Genomic DNA, 22,939 nt, shown 5'->3' with positions numbered 1-22,939 from the left:
AAGGTAAAGGACAAGAACCATTTAATTTGGTTCAGACATTCAAAATAAAGAACGGTAAATTCATCTATTGGTCCTTGCGGTGTTGCCCGATTTCAAATGGGCCCCTAGGGTAAAGTTTTTGAAAAACGATCCTTTTGGTATGTAAAGAATTTTAAAGTGGTCCCTTTGTCCAATTTTTTGTATTTTTTAATCATATGACAGAAAATGCTAATGTGATACTCACATGCCACATTAGAACTAATCTCACGATGACACGTGTAAAAAATGCACAACTAGCATTTTAAAAATAAAAATCCTTGTTAGCATGCCACACCATAAAATTGTTTGAGAGTAGAAAAGTGACAGAAAAATGAAATAAAAATAAATAAATAAAATTCTGAAAAATCAATTAAAAATGAAAAAATCACTTAAAGTGAAAAATAAAAAATCATCAAAAAATCAAGAAAACTAAAATTAGGGAAAAAAAGATTTAAAATTTGAATACTAGAAGTAAAAAATAAACTAAATACAGGAAACATTAAAAAAAAAAAAGTTTAAAATCCACGGTGTTTAAGTTGGAACAATAAAGATTAAAACCAAGAAAAAAAAAAAAAAAAAGCTTAATGGAATTAATGGGATTGGATGGAGAGACTACTTTGAAATTCAACATATACCACTGGGATCCTTTTTTTCAAAAAAATTTCCTTAGGCGGCTGTTTGAAATTGGACAAAACTTGAGGGACCAGTGGATGAATTTACCCTGGAAAGAATGAAGGAACATGATATTAGATTTATAAAACTATATTACATGATATCATTTAGTTGGAAGAATGAAATCAAGCTCGCTAATGACTGATGAATTAAACTATGTTTGGTAGGTGAAAAATAGGAATGAGGGGTGGGATTAATAGAAAGCAGGGAGAAGCATGAGGAGTCTCCATCTCATGTTGCTCAATAGCAGGGATGGAGAAGGGTGGGGTTAAATTTCGAAGGAGGCAGTGAGAGTTCACCTCCCCCTCATGTTGTTTGGTAGGAGGAAAAAAAATTGTAAAGAGCATTATATCTTTATTAAATGGTTTAAAGGGGGATGCAAAAGTGAGATTTTACATGTTTTTTAAACAATATCTTTCTTCCCTCTCCCTGCACCACTAACTTTTTGGAGGTATTGATTTTGGGTGGGTTTGGAGAGGTTTTGCCTCCCCTTCCCCCCACTTCTCCCGTTTTTCCTCCCACTAAACAGATGGACTCTCTTTCTCTCCCTCTCCCTCTCGCTCCTACCCCTCCTCACTCGACTCTGTCCAAACATTGTTAGTTGTCTTATCCGCTTCAACAGAACCTTCGAACCTTTATGAGATGACCTTACTGATAGCCGCCTTGAAAGCTTTGAAAGTTTTACTGGGGTGAAGAAGGTGCTGAACGGATGCCCATGACCAAGAGTACTAGGATCCGAGTGATAAAAAAAATTTAGCTAGTTTCTGATATGCTCTGTTATATAATCACCTCCTTGTATTTTGACCCTGCCCTTCTTTTAGTTTATATTTGTATTTTTTTTTTTTGCAGGCCAAGCTTGTGCATCCTGATAAAAATATGGGGAGTCCACTGGCGAGTGAATCCTTTAAGAAAATTCAGTGTGCATATGAGGTAAAGATCAATGAGAAAGTGCAGTTTTATGTTTTTATGATTTTATTTTCTAGTTGCTACTTAATGCCTGGCTATGTTGGAAAATTAAATTACTCGAACGAGTTGCAACCCATAATGGCATCATATTTTAGGTTCTTTCTGATTCCACCAAGAAGAGAGATTATGATGAGCAGTTGAGAAAAGAAGAATCAAGGACTAGGAGTGTTTGTCAGAAGTCCCATGGTACTTCACATCAGGTAAAGTCATGTGGTATTGCTTATTGATGTATTATTTTGATTTGCATCAATTCCTGGGAGAATTTCCTACTTGTAAATCTTTGGATGAAGTTCATAACAAAACTCCAGAGGAAAAAGTTATAATTCTAGATACTTTTTTGTACAACTAATAACTTTAGATGCTTGTGAGCAAAAACATTTACTATGTTACTGCTGCTTTTATATTTTTGATTGGCACCGGATGTCCGGGAACAGTGTCCTGACTAATCCGGGGGGTACTATATTACTGCTTTTTTGAAAGGAAAAATTACATCCACCATCCTCTTACCATCCCCTTATGTGGCATCCAATGATTGGATGATTGGTAATGAATGATAAATAGTTATGCAATCATTTAATGCCACATTAGAGGATGATGGTGAAAGGAACAGTGAATAGCACTTCTCTTTAGAAATTGTGTATGTTTTCGGTTTCTCTTTCCAGCATTATCTCTTCCAAATTTGTTATCCTATGAAGGAAAACATCTTATTTACAGTGCATTCTAATTTCTTGAAGTGAAATCTGGGTGCCAATAAAAAAAAAAAAAAAATCTATCAAGCAATCAGTTTATCCCAGTTTAAATGGGATGGTAATATTGTTCTGGATTACAAGAGTTGGTTTTGCTAATGGAATCCTGCCTTTTAGTTATATTTCTATTGAATGGATGGCAATGCAAAAATCTGTACTGCTTTTAAGTCCATGCATGTAGCTGAATTAATTCACTGACGACGCTGGGTGATAACCCTCTATGAAAATTCTTAATGAGGGTTTTACCATGATCAGGATGGTCCAGGGTATTGCTCTGAGGAGTCAAGGCGTATACAATGTACCAAGTGTGGCCTTTCACATATATGGGTATGCACCAATAGGAGTAAGGCCAAGGCAAGATGGTGTCAGGTTACTCTCTCTCCCTTACCGCCCATTTCTGCACATCCTTTTTGTAGGCTGAGTTCTGAGACTTGTTTTGGCATCAGGATTGCTGTCAGTATCATCAAGCCAAGGATGGAGATGGATGGGTGGAAATCAGAGGCTCATTGGTCTTTGAGCGTCCTCAGAAGGTATGTATATATGAATGTAGGATAGAGTTCATGTAGTTTCAATCTTTTGAGAACTTGACTTTTCTTTATATCTTTGATCGTCAATGACCGGTTAAGATATTTGGTTTTTCGTGTAAATATGGCTTTTGCAGCAAAAAATTGATTTATAACTTAGTTAAAGATCATATGCTAGTTCACTTTTATGAGTTGGAATATTCAGAGTAAATTTTCTTGGAAAGTCAGGACATGAGTTGCATGGTTTGTAAAAATTTATGTTAAGATCCTTTGAATGTGGTATTTGTGGGGGAAAGGAATGACCAAAGTTTCAAAGACACCGCAAGAAAAATTGAAGACCTCAAGGCCTTCTTTTCATACATTGGGTAACTGATGGCAGCCAACCTATGCATTTCTAGCTTTACTTTCCAGGATTTTCTTGCAATTTTTTCCTTTTCTCATTAGATGTACTTGCTGTATAGAAACCCCCCCCCCCCCCCCCCCCCCCCCCCCCCCCCCCAAAAAAAAAAAAAAAAAAAAAAAAAACCAAGGGTGGACTTCTATCATGCCTATCGCTCTCTTATTGATGACTTGTAAGACTCATCTTTCGGAAAAAATGTTTTATACGTTAATCCTATTTTACCTTGAATATCGTTAAGATTACTGATAAATGGAGCAGAAAGTGCTCAATGTAAAAGAAAGCACAGATTGTGCAGCTGTATTTACAGAAGTTTGAAATAACCTACTGATTCTGCTTTTGGCCTAAATATGTTTAATTTCTCAACACTTGCTAGATTATGCTAGATTATACATGTAAGGTCAGGAAGATTTATAAGCATTAGATGTAAGGGATGGAGTGGGGTGGGTCTTGGATACAAATGTTACCGATAAAAAGGCGGCAAAACAGTATTTGAAGATAATCAGGTGGATTGGAGCCCAAGATACATACAATTGAACTTCATTTCTCTCCATCAAATATCTTGATGAAATTGTGTTCAAGAGTTCAAAATACCCAGCCCACTTTTGTGCTTTTAATCTTGTATTTACCATTCCACCTTGCATATTTTATTTGTTAATTCAAATCATTATCAAATAATATGTTCAATATCTTTTCTGATTGTATTGATGTGATATGGCATGCAGTATCCACTAAGAAGTTTGGTTTCTCATCTTTTAGGTGGAAATACCACGTGCTTTCGTCTGTGCTGAGAGCAAAATCTTTGATGTATCAGAATGGGCCAGCTGTCAGGTCAGTGGTTTTCTATACTGAAATATTATTCCTGTCCATGTCTTTTTTTCTTTTCTTTTTTTGAGTTATAGAATACCATATGAGGACTTGCTGAATTAGTTTTTTCAGACCTGCCAAGGTTAGAGAAGACAAGGGGATGATCAGGTCGTAGAGAGGGCTAGAAACTAATTTATTTCTTGGGTCAATGTAAGATAGTAGAACAAGACTGGTGTAATAGGAGCTTTATACACAGAGTTAACCCCTTGAATATCTTCTCCATATAATATAGCAGAAGTCTAATACTTGTACTCCTATTTGTTTGGTTTGCGAGTTTGGCTCATCTGGTACAGTTTTGACATTTTGGTATCCATCAACTTATCAAAAAAAGGAGTTTTATACGCTGTTTTTTATTTTAAATGTCTTCACTGTGTTATTCACTGACATGGGGATATGAAATGAGCTCTCATGTCAAAGGACGGAAGCACCTGAAGGTAGGTGGACTGGCCTTGCTCTACTGTAACGCCCACTTTCTCTGGAGTTAGGAATGCTACTATCGTTTAAAAATATTTTGTATGAGCCAGGTTTAAAAGATTTAATAATAACAAAAAACACAATTCAAAAATTATTACAAAGAGGAATAGTAAACAGCACTTTCAAAAATTCTGAGTCTTGTGCCTTTTCGCAAAAAATCTCTTAATAATAACTACAAAAGCATAAATTTAATTTTAGAATAGTTTAGGCTTCCGTCCAATCTCCCTGAGCTATTTCATGTTGTAACACCCCTGCCTGTAGGTTAGGAGAGTTACATACATTCATAACATAATGCCTGGTAAAGATATTTGAAGTTATGAAAATACCTCATTTATTGAATCATCAACTAACTTAACAGTCTTTCATAATATAAAGCTGAAACATAATGAAAAGGCATAACTAGTTCTATTTGGTGATCACTTATTCAAATCTTTTAATCATAAGCTAAATCCTTGTGGAAATAACACTTACAAATCTCCGAAATTAATCTACTCCTGGCCTTCCAGCTTTGTGTCCATGCAATCAACATCTGAGACATCAAAACATTAAAAAAAAAAAAAGAACAAATGAGCCGAAGACTTAGTAATAACATATCATAATGTAACTTAATTTAGCTTTAGCAAAAGTTCAATGTTTTGAAATATATGCAGAATTAACAAAATCATGGAATTTCATGTGGCATGATGCATGAGTGACTGAACCTATGTATTTCCTATTAATCTATTAATCAAGCATCACTTTTTCATCTTATCTCTCACTTATTAAGTGACCATTATTACCTGTGAGCATGGGTCCAATTGTCGTTGACCGAGCATCATACCATAACATGAGGTGAATAACGCTTGGGTCCGTGGCACCGTGCAACGTGTCATATCATGTAGTGATACACGCTTGGGTCCGTGATATCACTTAAAATAGAGTGAATCACGCTGGAGTCTATGGCACTGTGTAACGTGTCATATCATGTAGTGATACAGGTTTTGAGTCTGTGTTATCACTAAAAATAGGATGAACCATGCTTAAGTTCGTGACACCGTGTTCATATCATGTAGTGATATACGCTTGAGTCCGTGTTATCACTAAAAATAGGGTGAACCACGCTTGAGTCTGTGACACCGTGTAATGTATCATATCATATAGTGATACATGCTTGGGTCTGTGATATCACTAGAAATAGGGTGAACCACACTTGAGTCCGTGGCACTGCACATCATAACCCATAACATGAGGCCCATTTATAGTTTATTTACTATTCATGTGTTTCTTTATTTGCTTCCACAATGCATGTGAACATATTTGTCTTAATGAATTTACATGACATGACATACTCTCGTGCATGGTATAACATATAAACTTACGTGATATAGCATAACATGATCTAAACTTAATATGAATATTACATGGCATACAAGGGTGGAAAATCGTGTCAACTGGTCGTGTTCGTGTCGTGTCAAGGCATGTACGTTATACTTAATGGGTCAACACGAACACAACCCGTTTCAGCTTGCTAGAGTGTAATTAGGTCTCTCTTTTTTATACTACCTGTGTACATGGGTTTTGCCTAGTTGCATTCATTCAATAAAGTTTATTAATTGTAAAAAAAAAAAGGAACACGTGTTGCGGATGGAGACAGAGAAAATAAAAAGAGAAAACAGTGAGTCATGCACCGTTTGTTCCTTTGGCATATCAGGCACCGAATGCACCGAATTCAAAAGGTGCGGCTGCACCTTCTCATCGACGACTCCCAATTAGTATTATAAATAGAAGTGCTGTGATGAGGTGAGTGTGTGTGTGCGGACAGAGTGTGGCAGAGAAAGAAGAGAGAGAGAGAGTGGGTGAGCAGAGAGTTTACAGAGAATTTTTTGTAAAATTATTTCATAGTGAAATTACAGCAGCTGTGGACGTAGGCAATTGCCGAACCACATTACATTTCGTCCCTCCTTTATTTATAATCATCTCTGTGTCCGAACAGCTCCCAACAACTGGTATCAGAGCTCTGGTTCGAGCTGTCCGAAAATTCAAGTTGCTCAAAATCAATTTTTGACAACTCCAGGGTGTTCCTCGCGTCGATACGAATCCGTTGCCACAAACGGAATCGAAAATGGAGGTCGGACGAGCCTACATGCGCCTCTAGAAGATCGGCGCGTGCATCTGTTGTAACCCACGCGCCCCCACGCGCATCGGAGGTTGAAGACGAGTGACCCACACGCTCCCACACGCCTCCACGCGCTCTAGAGATTGAAGACGCGTGAACTACACGCGCCCACACGCGCCCTATAGAGGTTCAGCGCGTGTAATACACGCGCCTCACTCTCCCCCACGCGCACAGAGTGCTGTAGCGCGTGTAATACACGTGCCAACTCGCTGCCCACTTGCACTGTGCAGCGCGTGCACCCCATGCGCCAGACAGATCGGAACCGTCCGTTTTTCAGATCTTTTTTGGGCTAGATCTAAGCCATTCGGAGTCCGATTTCAACGATCAAATAGTGCTTTCCAACTATTTGGATCATTCTGGACTCATCCGTACGGTTGAAATTTTGAGATTCTCCATCAGTACATTCGATCTGAACCATCCACGTGTTGTAGATCATTTTGGGCTAGATCACGCCTGTTGGAGTTCATCGCGACGATCAAATAGTGCTGACAAACTATTTGGATCATTCCGAACTTGTTTCCAGCTAATTCAAGGGTTTCGGACGCAACGGTGATCTTTGTTTGTTTAAATTTGAACTCATTTGTAAAGTTATGGCTGGAGAAGAAACTAAAGGTGTTGGTATCGAGAAATTTGACGGTACAGACTTTGCCTACTGGAGAATGCAGATAGAGGATTATCTCTATGGGAAGAAACTGCATCTTCCACTCCTAGGAAGAAAGCCATATGACATGAGCAATGAAGATTGGAGTTTCCTTGATAGACAAGTGTTGGGAGTCATTCGACTAACACTGTCAAGATCAGTTGCACACAATGTGGGAAAGGAAAAGACCACAGCGGATTTGATGAAAGCTCTATCAGACATGTACGAGCAGCCATCAGCCAATAACGAAGTGCATTTGATGTACAAGCTATTCTACTTGAGAATGGCAGAAGGAACTCCAGTTATTCAGCATCTGAATGAGTTCAACACCATCATCAATCAATTAGTTTCAGTGGGAATTGAATTTGATGATGAAGTACGTGCACTGATTGCTCTAGCTCAATTGCCAAAAATTGGGAGGCCATGAGAACAGCTGTTAGCAATTCTTATGGCAAAACAAAGATGAAGTATCAAGATATCCGGGACCATATTCTTAGCGAGGAAGTTCGCAGAAGAGATACAGGAGAAGCATCAACTTCCAGTTCTGCCTTAAACCTTGAGACGAGAGGTAGAGGAGCTAGTAGAAGTTCAAATCGAGGCAGGTCAAAGTCCCGAAGAGGCAGAAGTAAATCTAGGTCCGGAAAACAAGTACAGTGCTGGAATTGTGGCAAGATTGGTCACTTCAAAAATAATTGCAAGGAAGCTAAGAAGAAGAATGAGCATGACTCTGTTAATGCCACAACGGAAGATCTCCAAGATGTCTTACTCCTTTCAGTCGACAACCAAATTGAATCTTGGGTGTTAGATTCAGGAGCCTCATTCCACACTACAGCACACCGTGAAATCATGCAGAATTATGTCACTAGTGATTTCGGGAAGGTGTACTTAGCAGATGGTGAAGTGTTGAAAATCGAAGGCATGGGAGATGTACCAATCAATCTGCCTAATGGAAGTGCATGGCTGCTACAGAAGGTGCGACATGTTCCCAAGCTCATGAGGAACCTGATTTCTGTAGCACAACTTGATGCTGATGGTCATTCGGTACTATTTACCGGTGGCACGTGGAAGATAACAAAAGGAGCTATGGTAGTAGCTCGAGGCACAAAAACAGGTACTCTATACATGATTTCAAGTATTAGAGATACTGTTGCAATCGCTGACGCAAATGCCAACCTATGGCATCAAAGGCTTGGTCATATGAGTGAGAAAGGAATGAAAATACTATTATCCAAGGGGAAGTTACCAAAGTTGGAATCAACTGATTTCGACACGTGTGAAGGTTGCATTTTTGGGAATCAGAAAAAAGTTAGTTTCCTGAAAAATGGTAGAACTCCAAAGTCTACAAAGTTGGAGTTGGTGCACACAGATTTGTGGGGGCCATCCCCAGTTGCTTCTCTTGGAGGATCGCGGTACTATGTTTCCTTTATTGATGACTCAAGCAGGAAAGTATGGGTTTATTTTTTGAAAAATAAATCTGACACATTTGATACTTTCAAGAAGTAGAGAGCCATGGTTGAAAATGAAACAGGCTTGAAGTTAAAATGTCTGAGGTCAGACAATGGCAGAGAGTACATCGACGGAGGGTTCAAAGAATTTTGTGCTGCAAATGGGATTAGATTTCAGAAGACTATTCCCGGGACACCGCAGCAGAATGGCGTAGCTGAACGCATGAACAGAACTCTCAATGAACGTGCCAGAAGCATGAGGTTGAATTCATGATTGCCTGAATGTTTTTGGGCTGATGCAGTTAACACTGCAGCCTATTTGATTAACCGGGGACCTTCAGTTCCCTTAAAGTTCGATCTACCAGAGGAAGTCTGGAGCGGAAAGAAGCTAAATCTTTCCCATTTGAGAGTTTTTGGCTGTTTATCATATGTTCACATAGATTCTACTGATCGTAACTAGTTAGAAGCCAAATTTAGAAAATGTTTTTCATTGGTTATGGTGATGAAGAATTTGGCTATCGATTTTGGGATGATAAAAATCGCAAAATTATCAGAAGTAGAAATGTGATATTTAATGAGCAGATTCTGTACAAAGCTAAGTCACAAGCTGAACCTGAGGAGCAGCCAAAGAAACCTGAGGTTGTTGACTTTGATGTTACTCGAGTCAACACTGATCAGAACGAGGATCAAGAAAATGATGATACACAGATCGAACAATGTACACCACTCACTGTTATTCGAAGATCTTCAAGGACAATCAGGCCACCACAGTGGTTCTCACCATCTCTACACTACATTTTGCTAACAGATAGTGGTGAATCGGAAAGTTATGATGAAGCTCTACGAATTGAAGATTCGATCAAGTAGGAGAAAGCCATGCAAGATGAGATGGAGTCACTGATGTCAAATCAGACATGAGAGCTAACTAAGCTTCCAAAAGGCAACAAGGCTTTGCACAATAAATGGGTGTACAGAATTAAGGAAGAACACAATGGTAGCAAACACTACAAAGCCAGAATGGTCGTGAAGAGGTTTCAACAAAAAGGTGTCGACTACGCAGATATTTTCTCCCCAGTTGTAAAATTGACCACGATCAGGCTAGTGTTGGCAATTGTGGCTGCAGAGAATCTACATCTTGAGCAGTTAGATGTGAAGACTGCATTCCTTCATGATGATTTGGAGGAAGACATCTATATGCACCAGCCACAAGATTCTCAGTGAAGGGAAAAGAGAATCTAGTTTGCAAACTGAAGAAGAGATCTTGTATGGCCTAAAACAAGCTCTACGACAATGGTATCGGAAGTTTGACAACTTCATGTGCAGTAATGGATTTACAAGACTGCAGGCTGACCATTGTTGCTATATGAAGAACTTTGACAACTCTTATATTATCCTATTGTTGTATGTGGATGATATGCTCATTGCAGGGTCAAGCATCGAGGAGATCAATAAACTGAAGAAGCAGTTGTCAAAGCGGTTTGAGATGAAGGATTTGGGTGCTGCAAAACAAATCTTTGGTATGAGAATTATTAGAGACAGGTCTAATGATATTCTCAAGCTCTCGCAGGAGGAGTATGTAAAGAAGGTGCTCAGAAGGTTTAACATGGACAAGGCGAAACCAGTGAGCACACCCTTAGCTAGTCACTTTCGACTAACTAAGGATCAGTCGCCAAAAACGGAGGAAGAGCAAGAATGCATGAACAGAATACTCTATGCATCTGCTATTGGTAGTCTTATATACGCCATAGTCTGTACAAGGCCAGATATTGCACAAGCAGTGGGAGCTGTGAGTAGGTACATGAGTAATCCAGGAAAGCAGCATTGGGAAGCAGTCAAGTGGATTTTAAGATATCTACAAGGCTCTTCAGATACGTCATTATGCTTTACAAAAGCAGGTTTAAAACTACAGGGATATGTAGATGCTGATTTAGCAGGTGACGTTGACAGCATAAAAAGTACTACTGGATTTGTGTATACGCTGGGTGGTACAGCTGTATCGTGGGCTTCTAATTTACAGAAGATTGTTACTCTCTCAACTACAGAAGCGGAACACGTTGCTAAACTGAAGCAGGGAAGGAAATGGTTTGGTTGCAGTCATTCTTGGAGGAATTGGGAAAGAAGAATGAAAAAGGTATTCTACACAGTGATAGTCAGAGTGCTATTTTTCTTGCAAAGAATCCAGCCTTTCATTCCAGAATAAAACACATACAATTGCGATACCATTTTATCCGATCTCTTCTCGATAGTGGACAGCTAATACTTGAGAAGATTCGAGGAACAGAAAACCCAGCAGACATATTCACAAAAGTAGTTATTGCTGATAAACTGAAGCTGTGTGTAGCTTCAGTTGGCCTCCGTACTTAAAGGCATGACTTGAAGTTGCTGTGATAGTTGCTATGAAGATATGTAGACTCATTTGTCTCCAAGTGGGAGATTGTTGCGGATGGAGACAAAAAGAAAATAAAAAGAGAAAACGGTGAGTCATGCACCGTTTGTTCCTTTGGCATATTAGGCACTGAATGCATCGAATTCAAAAGGTGCGGCTGCACCTTCTCTCAACTGCACCTTCTCATCGAGGACTCCCAATCAGTATTATAAATAGAAGTGCTGTGATGAGGTGAGTGTGTGTGTGCGGACAGAGTGTGGCAGAGAAAGAAGAGAGAAAGAGAGTGGGTGAGCAGAGAGAGTTTACAGAGAGAATTTTTTGTAAAATTATTTCATAGTGAAATTACAGCAGCTGTGGACGTAGACAATTGCCGAACAACGTTAAATTTCGTCCCTCCTTTATTTATAATCATCTCTGTGTCCGAACAACTCCCAACAACATGACCCGTTAAGGATTTTATGTCAAAATCTCAAACCCTAACACAACCCATTAAGATAACGGGTTGATACGACACAACTTGTTATGACCCGTTAACAAATACAAATTAGGGTTGACCTGACCCGACAGGTTATGACGCGTTAGCAAATACAAATTAAATTGACATGACACAATACGACATGACATGATCCGTTTAGGTTAATGGGTTGACCAGACCTACCTATTAGTAACCCGTTTGGCCTGATTGATACACACATTGTAATAATATTAAAATTACATCCCAAATATAATAAACAAAACACACATTGTAAACATATTAATATTACAATCCCAAATATGATAAAAACATAGATCTAAACAATTGTAGAACTTGAAGAAAGAAGTGGGGTGTCCTCTTTGAACACAAGTCCCTGGCCATGTGTGGGTAATGTGTACAAAACATAAATGTCTAAAAAAATTATCAATCCAAATTACAATCTAAACAATAAAACTACAAAACCAAATTAAGTTACAATCCAAACTGTAATAATATTTAAGTTACAATCTCAATAATAATAAACACAAATCACCTATAAAAAAAAATAATAATAATAAACACAAATCTAAACATTTGATTAGTTTATCCTCCTTCCACGAGCTTATCTTCTTTGCAAGATGGCATCCAAGCAAAAAATTGACACTTCACTACAATAGAAGACCAAAGTACTGGAAGAAGTTTGCTGAATGTCCTGTGAACTCAAAAAATCACAAGTTGAACAAAGGACCCAAATAAGTTAGCTTGAAATTCCATCAGACCAGAAAAAATTTACAGATTCCAGTAACAAGTAATATAAATCTTCCTAAATCAAGTTTTTTGAACAGACATCCCTCTGAGGATGAGATTCTGAACCACGAGTTGGGACCTACGTCCTTTCCTACCAATCTCCCAATTCCCACACAAATTCACAATATAGACCCACCGACAGCCCTTTATGTTTTTAGAACCCAACTTAAATTCTAATAAAATTTTCAAAAAGTACATAAATCAGGAATCACAGATTATGTAAACAAAATTAAGGAAAATACAAGTTTTGGGCGATTAATAGGAATTACCGAATTTCCAGCACATCTGAACGAGAGCAACTCCTATGAAGATTTGGAAAGTAACAACTGATATGTTGAGGGTCAGATCTGTCTTATTGCTTTAATTCTTCATCTCCTACCTAGGAGAAGAGAGATCCAACTCCTCCTCCTCCCTTTCCTGAAGTCTGACATCGTTTTGAAGATTTGGGAATTAACAACTGAAATTTTGGGGGAAAAAAAAGAAGAAGATTGAGCTAAGTAAGAACCAAAAAAATAAAAATAAAACTGGCTCACCTCAGAGAAAATGATGGCGACCAACAATGGTGAGATTCTGAAATGGAGATATGAAGTTATGTGGGTTATGAAGTTACAGAGGCTGCGTGGCCATGGGTTTTGGAGGCTGGAGGCTACGTGAGTTACGGAGTTACAGAGGCTGCGCCACTGTGTGGGTTACAGACTCTTCAGTCGTGACTCATGACTATACTGTGGGCATGGCGGCGCCGTGGGCGACAAGCAATGTTAGGACTTAGGGTTACTACTTACTGGTTGAAACTTGAAAGGGGGAGGCATGAGATACAGAAATGAAGTTTGAGGGAGAGTCCAAGGGCAGAGGTGATGGGCAGCGGCACCATGGGTGACGAGTTACTGGGTTGAAGAGGGGCGGCGTCATTGTGAGAAGAGATTCTCATTTATGAGGATTTGAGAAAAGAAAATTGAGGGGGGAGAAGAGGGGGGGGGGGGGGGGGGGGGGGGGGCGTGGCGTGGGTTAAGTGTTAAGGGTTTTTTGAGTTTTAGGTCTAAGGGTATAAAGGGAAATCTCATTTTCGTAACAGGTCATAATGGGTCATAATGGTTTGACCCGTTAAGCAATCATGTCTTAACGGATCAACCTGTTTTGACCCAAACCCTTTAAGACTAAATCTTAACCTCTTTTTAATGTGTCGTGTTCATGTTGGGTTAACGAGTTGTGTCACATATTACCACCCCTAGCATACATGTGATTATTATAACGTATCGTCCATTCTAACAACAATCCATATCAGCATGGTAGATAGAGTTTCATTCATTCACCATGTCTCATCGAAATTCATAAAGGTTCATAAAAGGGGACTAACCCTGAACTGGCTCGTACCGTAGCATAGGTTACAGTAAACCTCTCATGTTCATAAAAGAAGACAATATGTTACCACACAAAGTTATGATCATGCTACTTACCTCTTAGCACTGCTTCCTGGTTCCCACTACGTAGTGCGTTACCTATGTGAGGTACTAGATGTTACTAATTTTTCTAGAAAATGTGTCAATAGCGTTCTTCCCAATTGAACACCAGTTCATCCTATCTAATGAATCTCAATACTTATCATATTTCATTCTCATGCTTATGGCCATGTTCAGTAGACAACTATTATCGCTCTCACTCAACCTAATCAACTCTTTTTGGAGCATACAAATCTAAAAAAAAAACTGGTGTTAATAAAGACCTAGAAAATCTCGTAGTGGCATCATAAAACATTTTAAAAAACTTTACAAAAACTCGCTCCGTCTCCCACTCCTCTTATTTAGGAGGCCCATGTGTCCATCATTAAAGTAAGAGAGGAAATTGTAGTCCTCACTCTCCATCAGCTTGAAAGTCTTCTCAAATTTCTCAACTTTTTTCTTTTTCCTTTTTACTTATCAAAAAAAAAAAAATCTCAACTACCTCCAACATCATGTAAGTTGAGTTCCATCGAGTTTTTATATCAAGAGACAACATTTTCTTACAATCAATTTTTTATTTTTCAGCACATCTCTTAAACTTGTCTAATCTTACAAAAGAGGAGCGCACATTAGGGCCATATAGAAACTGATGGGATTGACTGTCATTGATGCAGACCGGCCGCTGGAGTTCGGAATAGATAGAGAACTGGTCGGCCGGTGGTATAAATATAATGAAACCGACGCCGGCTGGTTCGGTTCTAGTTTGAACCAAACCCAAACCGCCGAATCGGCCGATAATATATATTTTATATATCTTTTATGTAAAACAACGTTGCTTCACTTAAGTAAGTGAAACGACATTGTTTTACACATACCATTTACCAAAAAAACATGAAACGATGCTGTTTGGTTTAATACCCACTCCTTTTCCTCTAGCCGTTTGGCTTTAGGGTTCTCAGACTCTCTCTCACCCTCTCTCACACACAGTCGTCGCTGTTGTTTGGCTTAAACCAAATGGCGCCGTTTCATGTAATTTTTTTTAATAAATGTTAGGTCTAAAATGACGTCGTTTCACTTGTGAAACTGTGTCGTTTTATATATACATAATATAAAAAATATATATAATCGGCCGGTTTGGTGGTTTGAACCAAATTCAAAATGGGACCGAACCGGCCGTCATCAATTTTCATATATTTCTACTGCCGGCCAACCGGTTCTCTGCTGGTTCCTTACTTTGGCCCAGTTCGCATCAGTAACGGCCAGTTTCCTCAGTTTTTGTACAGCCCTATCATTCATCAAGCCCTGAAAAGTTGAAGGAGCATTAGTGAGCCCAAAGGGTATCACTAAACACTCATAGTGACCCTCTTGGGTCTTAAAGGCTGGATCAAGTTTAGAGAAATTCATAGCACCATATAACTCATCAACTACTGGTATCGGAAATTTGTCCTTAATTGTTTCTTGATTAAGGGCTCTATAATACCTATCAAAAAAAAAGATTAAGGGCTCTATAATCAATACACATCCTCTTAACTCCCATCTAACTTCCTAACAGGTAAATCAGGAGAAGAAAATGGACTTAGACTGGCCCTAATTACCCCCGACTCCCAAAAAGTTGTCAACAATCTTTTCTATCTCAAATTTTTATAGAAAGGATAGGGATAAGGAGGTACACAAACTGGTTTGGCTTCTTCTTTCAAATTAATCTGGTGGTCTTGCTTTCTGCTTGGAGGTAACCCTTTTGGTTCCTGAAATACGACCTCAAACTTCTTCAACAACTTGTTGATCTGATGTTCTTGCGGGATTGCTGCTAAGCTAAACAATCACTACTTCCATTCAACTGGTTATCTGAAGTTACTTCCTCACTGCTGGCTGTCAACTGCAAAATCACCTCTCTTCTTTCCATCTTAGGAAGTTTGTATAACAATCATCATTGACCAAAATGGAATTAGAAACAGTAATTCCCTTTAGAATATGAGTTCTATCACCAAAAGAAAATTCCATAGTCAACTTATGGAAACCCCATACTATGGGTGTGACGCCCCCAAATCCCCACGCCCAAACACGGGAAATTGAGACGTCCGGATGGTGACAACCCGGGTCACCATCCCCTCGACGGGTGCCGGGTGTGTGCAAGGCAACAGATGTGTACAGATAAACACGCAGCGGATAAAGAAGGTCATAACTAAGTACCAGAATTTCTTAACGTAATACAAGCTGTTTAAAACATACATAGATAAAATATTACAAAACACAAATGCAGTTTTAAACAAATATAAAAGATAGCATCAGCAACCCGGCGGAGCCGCATCCTCGGGCTCAACCTCTTCCTCCTCATCCTCAACTCCTGCACCAAAAGCTACGGAACCACAAATGGTTCCGCAGGTAAGTAAAACCCCAAACACTACCAGATAAAAACACATATAACTCAAACAAGATGCATGAAACATGCCCAATGCACAAAGCCCAAAAACACCAGTTTTCCACACACGCCAAAAACCCATTTGGCCCAAAAACATATCCTTTCCGAAAAACACGCCAAAAGCCACATTTGGCCGCCAAAAGTCCATTTGGCCCAATATCTCGCCGGAAGTCCATCCGGCCCAATATCTCGCCAGAAGTCCATCTGGCCCACGCCAAAAGTCCCATTTGGCCTCATAATCCATTATCCAATTTTAACCGTATACGCCATGACCTCCCCTAGGGGTCATCCGCACACCCTGGCTCCAGTGTCACACCGCAGAGTACCACCACGCATGTGACACCTAACGAGCGATGCCCAGTTCCGCGCCTCCCGCGCGTGCGTAGCCAAGCATCCTCTAGCCCTCGCCAGCAAAGGGCCACGGAGTCGGTGAGTAGGGCGATGCCCGGTTCCATGCCCGGCACGTTCGTAGCCAAGCATCCCCTAGCCCCGCTCCCGTCATCTCTCTCGACGACTCAGGGGACATCACTCAGTTTATTCCGCTCCCGAGTGACCAGAGGAGCTCCACCGAGATAATAACCCATCCCGGCTTGGGCTCGTGATACACACGCACCCGTAAAACCACTCACGCCAATACACAGGCTTTTCACACAAAACCCACAAACATACGTGCATGCACCATGTAATGCCATAACAATGCATAATAAAATAATCCAATAATATAAAACAAATAAACAGGCAACTCCGTCCTCCATCCATCCGACCCCCGAAACTCCTCGGACTCAGTCCGGAATCAACAACCAACAACAGTAAATAAATTGAATGAGCGATATATATTAAAATCTGAAAATAGGGTTTGGAAAATACTTACAGCGCTATATGGCAATTTTAGAAAACAAGCGGCGTTGCAAACGGCGGAAAAACAGCAACGTCACAGTGAAAATTCACTGTGGCCGTGGGTCTGAAAAATCCACTTTTGAACGGGGACAAACTAGGACACGGGATTGATAGGGAATGGTCTAGAGGTGGTTGTGAAGCTATTGGAAGTGACGGACGGCCGTGGGTGGCGGCGGAATGGCCGGAAATGGCCGAAAATGGCAAATCGGAAAACAAGCTCGTGGGAGCTGTTCCGGTGGTCGTTGGAGGCCGGAAATGGGTGGGTTAGGACGGCAAGGGACCGGTGATGAAGTGGTGAAGAAATGGTGGCCGGAGGTGGAGCGACGGCGGCGGATCGGAGTGAAATCCGTGCGCCCTTTGGAAGCTTTTTCCGGCCAAATGGCCGGCCGGTTGGGGGTGGGTTTTGGAGGGGTGGTGCACCGGAGGGAGAGGAAGAGAATGGGACCGGTGGGGGTCCGGTTGGTGGCCGGACGGCGGCGGTAAGGTAGAGAGAAGGTGGCGCCGGCGTGAGGGAGAGGGAGGAGAGAGAGAGAGCTCGGGGGGGGTCCGAATCGGGGAGAGAGGAGAGAGAAAAAGAAAAAGAAGAAAAAGAAAAGAAGGAAAAAGGAAAAAGAAGGGAAAAAGAAAAAGGGAAAAAGAGAAAAAAGGGAAAAAGATGTGAAAAGAGATGAGGTCCAATCCTCACTCCGGGAAAACGAAACAAACCGCCAAAAAGATTAAAACCACTAAACAGCTTAAAGAAATAAAACACAACCTCAAATAAATTAAATTAAATTAAAACCCAATTTTAAAAACGCAAATACATTAAAATAAAATAACTAGTATATTAATTAAATAAAAACAAATACTTCAGCGAAAATACACTTAAAAGCGGGTCATCACAATGGGTCCTACGTGGTGCAACCATTGAACCCCAAGCACTACATCACAACCTCCCAGAGTTATGACATAGAACTCTGTAGAGAATTAAAGCCCCTGCACTTTCACTCCACTGATCTACGTTTGCCAGTACTTACGATCAACTCCCCATTAGCTACTTTCACTTCAAGTTGATCTCTAGAAGAAGCAACGTCACATTTAGACACAATTGAAGAGTCCAAGAAATTATTGGTGCTACCCGTATCTACTAAAATCACCACCCAATGAGACCCAATTTGTCCCAAGAACCTCATGGTTCTGGGATTAGGACACCCAGTAATTGCATGCAATGAAATCTCAGGAATTCCCTACACCAATTCCGTTTCTCCATCACACACTAAAGCCTCGGAATTCTCCATTTCTGCCCCATGCTTCTCTTCATCAATCTGTACACCCTCCATCAAGTAGATTTTGGATTTTTTCCAAACATAACCCTTACTCAATTTTTCATTACAACTGAAGCATAGCCCTTTCTTGCGCCTTTCTTCCATTTGTAAAGAATTAACCTTCTGTCTCGGAATACTAGGTTTCTCGAAAACCACTGAGGACTTGCTAACATATCCAGGATTATTGCAATATGTCCCAGAATAATTCCCACCTTTCTTGTTAACTACAGCAAATTTCTTATTGGTATTCAACAACTCTTCTTGTAATCTTGCTAACCCAAAGGCTGATAATAATATCATCCCTCAACCCACTCAAAAAACAACCCAATAAATAACTTTCAGGTAAACCCTTGAGTCAATTAGAAATTACCTTACACTGTGCCTTTGTAAACTGCCACAGTCATGGTCTGCTTCAACCTCATCAGAGCCTCCATTGGATCGTCATACAGAGCACTCCCAAATCTCAATTCCAAGGCTTTGGTAAATGCATCCCAATTCTGTAAACAGCCAGAATATTCAGCATCTTGGAGGTTTGGAACCATACCAAGGCATCATCTAACATGAAATGCTTCTGCTGTGACGTCGTATGGTGTAATGAGAAATATTGGTTGGCTTTGTAAATCCAACCATCTGAATCAGTCCCATCAAAACTAGGAAACTCAAGCCTAATATTTCTGGCAAAACCTGCTGCACTCTGACCCACTGCTGAAGTTTCTGCTTCATCATCCTCTGCTCTTCGATTTGTACGATTACGATGGCCATTGGTAAAAGACTGGTAATTTTCATTAAGCTGCCTCAACTGAACCATTATATCCTTCAAGGTACTTGAGTGTTCATCTTGTACTTGCTTCTGCTGCTCCAACCGCCTATTGGTACTAGCAAGTGACTCCTGCAGTTGATTGATTCAAGTACCCTCTGCCATCTCTGATTCTTCACAGCTGCCCTCCGGATTGCAACTGCTTCGATACCAACTTGGTAGGACTCTTTGGTGAAAAAGATTAGAACAAGAAAGAAAAAGAAAGGAATCAATTAAAAAAATTGACTGGCTTATTCGAGGAAGCAATAACCTCCAAATCTTTCATTGAAGAAAAATCACTTAATGAATCTACTTATATAAAAAAAAAATCACTGAATGAGTCCTCTGTATTTACATGGACCCATTTTTATACAATTTCTGCACATGGGCTTATTCTGTAACTAACTAACTACGTACGAGATTCTTACTGCATATTCTTACTGCATAAGACTAAAGAGCCCAACCCAAAGTACATCCCAACTCTACATGCCTGCTATCTTATGTGTCCCCACCTACTGCTATATTTCTTTACAGCCCACATGTTCCTTAATCAGATATCATCACACCAGATGTCCTTTTCCCAAAGTCATTCCAAGTCTTGCCTCAGCTACCTAACAGCATGGGGGGTGGCAGGTTGCTGGTAGTCTTATTGTTGATTCTTGATTTTGTGATAAGCTGTAAAGAATTCTTCTGATTCTAGGAGTTGTTCTTGGGTAGTTCTCGGCAGTCACTATGTCCAGCCTTCTTTGCTGTGACAGCCGCTCCCTCACGTGGACTTTCCCGAAGTGAGATGCTATTGATCGACTGTTACAGATTTGAGAATTCCTAATCCAATTAGGAATTTTTTTGGATAGCTATCCAATGTGGATTGATGGAATGTCCTTTTGAAAGATCATCCTTTAACTTGCTGTGAAATAGCTATATATTTTCTTTTTTCATTTTTTTCAGTTGTCTTGAATTATTTAAGTGGGTACCTGCTGGGTGCCGCATGTACTTTCATATCTGTGTTGTTATATATATTAGTATGAGTTTGTAGACTTCATTCTATATTTGGCTATCTTTTTATGTTTTCTGAAAGAAGGTAATAAGAAAATGCAAAAACATAAGATTGGCCTTTTATCTTGCTGAACTTGTATAGGCATATGAAATGCTGTATGGTGGTGGCCTGTAGTTTTCCTGTTGGAGTCTTGAGATCTGAGAACAAGAGTTACCAGGGATTCTTAGTCCCTGGACATGGACAGCCATTGAATTCTTGCAAGTGTTGTGTCTGTTTCTGTTGCTTCCATCGGGCATAATTTTGGTAGAGAAAATGATCGGTGCTTTTTTTTTTTTTTTCACATGATTAATAATTCCTTCATTATTTGAGGTTTTGAACGGCTGTGTGCAGGGAATGGCTTGTAGGCCTAACACACATCGTCCCAGCTTCCACGTAAACATGGTTGGTCTGGAGAAAACTCAACGGTCCAGCTCATGCAGATTCCCATGGGATTTGGATGCTGAAATGCTGGATGAAGAAGAAGAGGCATTTGATTTGTGGCTTCAGCAGGCTCTCGCCTCTGGCCTATTTTGTGAGTGCTCCAAACGCAGAAAGAGCTGGAGTCCATTCAACTTGCATCAGAGGAAAGGGAAGAAGCAATGGCACCGAAGAACTTCGTGCTGAATACTGGTATAAGTTTTCTTGCCATCCCTCCCAAGGGGGATTGCTGATATCGAGGGTTAGAAGTGATGGGATTTGTACATGCAAACACTGTAATTCCATATACTTTTTGTGGGAATGGTCTATAATGCTTGACACTCCCCCACATATGCAAAGAAGAATGTAGGTTAATTAGAAACTTATTTGTGCCAATGAATTTGAGAAATGCTCCAACTTAGAGCTGTAAATGTACTTATATTTTCAGGTCGAGAGAACCAATGAGGTTGAGAACCTTGTTTGACTCGGGAAAATGTGAATTCCATCGACCTTCTGGATTCCCAAATAGCCATGGGAGCTATCCCAGACCCACAAAACTTTCCAAGATTGAGAAACAAAGACTTAGGAAGCTAGTTACTAATTAGTAACCGGCAGTCAAGTGATGCATGTTTCTGCCTTAACAGCAAAAGGCTCCTGCTGTTTCATTTCATTTATATTAGTAGTTCTTGATATATAGACGCCCGTGCACACACAAAAGTTAACCGAGTATAACCATTAGTGCTAAGATTCATACAGATGTATGTGTGTGTGTATATATATATATATATATATCTGTGCATAACTATCGTACTTAATTCCTAGTAAAACTTGTGTGGGTAAATAGCATTTTATTACCCATAACTTTTCTTTATTCTCATTCTTACTAATAATAAAAAAAATAAAAAATAAAAGACTTTCCTTTATTCTCAAGCACCACTAAATTATAATCATTCCCTAAATCCATATTTATGTTCTGAGTTATCCCTTCTGTTTAATTTGCTCGTTGCCTTCCATGGAAAAACATATGAACTGACCAAAATCATGTTTCAGAGTAGCATTTCTCCCATATTAAAGACATTTAGTATTTTATATGTTTTCTTATTTGGAATTAGCATTTTATATAAAATACATTTAGTATTTCTCCCATAGGAAATACTAGTATTTTATATCCGATAATAATTGAAATTAGCAGAGGAAACTCGGAAAAAATCTTTGGACTTGGGGAATCAGTTGCAATAAGTTATAGCTTAGTGGTATTTTTGATAAGGCAATGTTATACACTACGCCAATATCCCCATTTTATATGATCTTTATCCTATTTTAATAAAGAGAAATGATTTGTATAAATTATAAATATACAAGTTTCATGCAAATCGGACTCCATATTTAAAAAAAAAAAAAACTATTATTTATTAGTAATATCTACTTATTTACAAAGGGCCTGTACGAGGTTTGTCTATTTAAGATTTCTATTTAGTATTACTCTTTTATAAATATAATATTTTCCATTACTCTTAGATCCTCTCACAATTTAAAATTTAAAAAATAAATAAGAAATTAAGTCTAATAGATCATGGTACCTCATTGTAATAGAATACGGATAGGATGATAATGGGTTTCCTGTTCCTTTCACTCTAATCTTAACTTAAATTTTAATGTCAAAGTGGGAAAAAGGATGACTGTATATTCCTAATTAAAAAAAATTATTATAGATATAGAAGATGCAGAAAAATAAAAATAAATTCGCATATGATATCAACTATAAAGGTAAACTCAACAGGCTTATAAAAAATCCAAACATCCAACCCTAGAGCTCCAAGACGACACCCCCCCCAGGCCGCGGGGACTACATGGGGTAGGATTTCTTCGTTAGAAAATTCCTCCACGTACGAAGATCGTAAAATATATTTCTTTCTAATATTGAAAAATAGGGACTTCTAATATTTAAACCATAGATCTCTAGCCACTAGGTCGTAAGACCCATCATGAAAATCTCTAGGTCACAATGAATCATTGGATCATATTATTATGTTGGAGATTATTCTTTATGGAGGCGGTAAACGTAGTGTCAATACATTTATCT

At 39.4% G+C, this 22,939-nt stretch overlaps 1 protein-coding gene across 1 annotated transcript in view; it reads left to right on the top strand.

Moving 5' to 3' along the window:
• The window catches only part of LOC122281121, a 28,078-nt gene extending 6,702 nt beyond the window's left edge, over positions 1–21,376 (top strand). Inside the window, exons 4-9 of the mRNA XM_043092391.1 lie at positions 1,540–1,620; positions 1,752–1,856; positions 2,658–2,771; positions 2,849–2,932; positions 4,083–4,154; positions 20,791–21,376. Coding sequence (XP_042948325.1) covers positions 1,540–1,620; positions 1,752–1,856; positions 2,658–2,771; positions 2,849–2,932; positions 4,083–4,154; positions 20,791–21,063 — 729 coding nt within the window. The 3' untranslated portion in view covers positions 21,064–21,376. The remainder of the gene's footprint in view (positions 1–1,539; positions 1,621–1,751; positions 1,857–2,657; positions 2,772–2,848; positions 2,933–4,082; positions 4,155–20,790) is intronic.
• Positions 21,377–22,939: the final 1,563 nt, after the last annotated feature.

The sequence above is a fragment of the Carya illinoinensis genome, chromosome 11 (genome assembly GCF_018687715.1).
Source record: "Carya illinoinensis cultivar Pawnee chromosome 11, C.illinoinensisPawnee_v1, whole genome shotgun sequence".
NCBI lineage: Eukaryota > Viridiplantae > Streptophyta > Magnoliopsida > Fagales > Juglandaceae > Carya > Carya illinoinensis.
The sequence above is the reverse complement of the archived record's forward strand: the minus strand, read 5'-3'. Positions and strand labels throughout refer to the sequence as shown.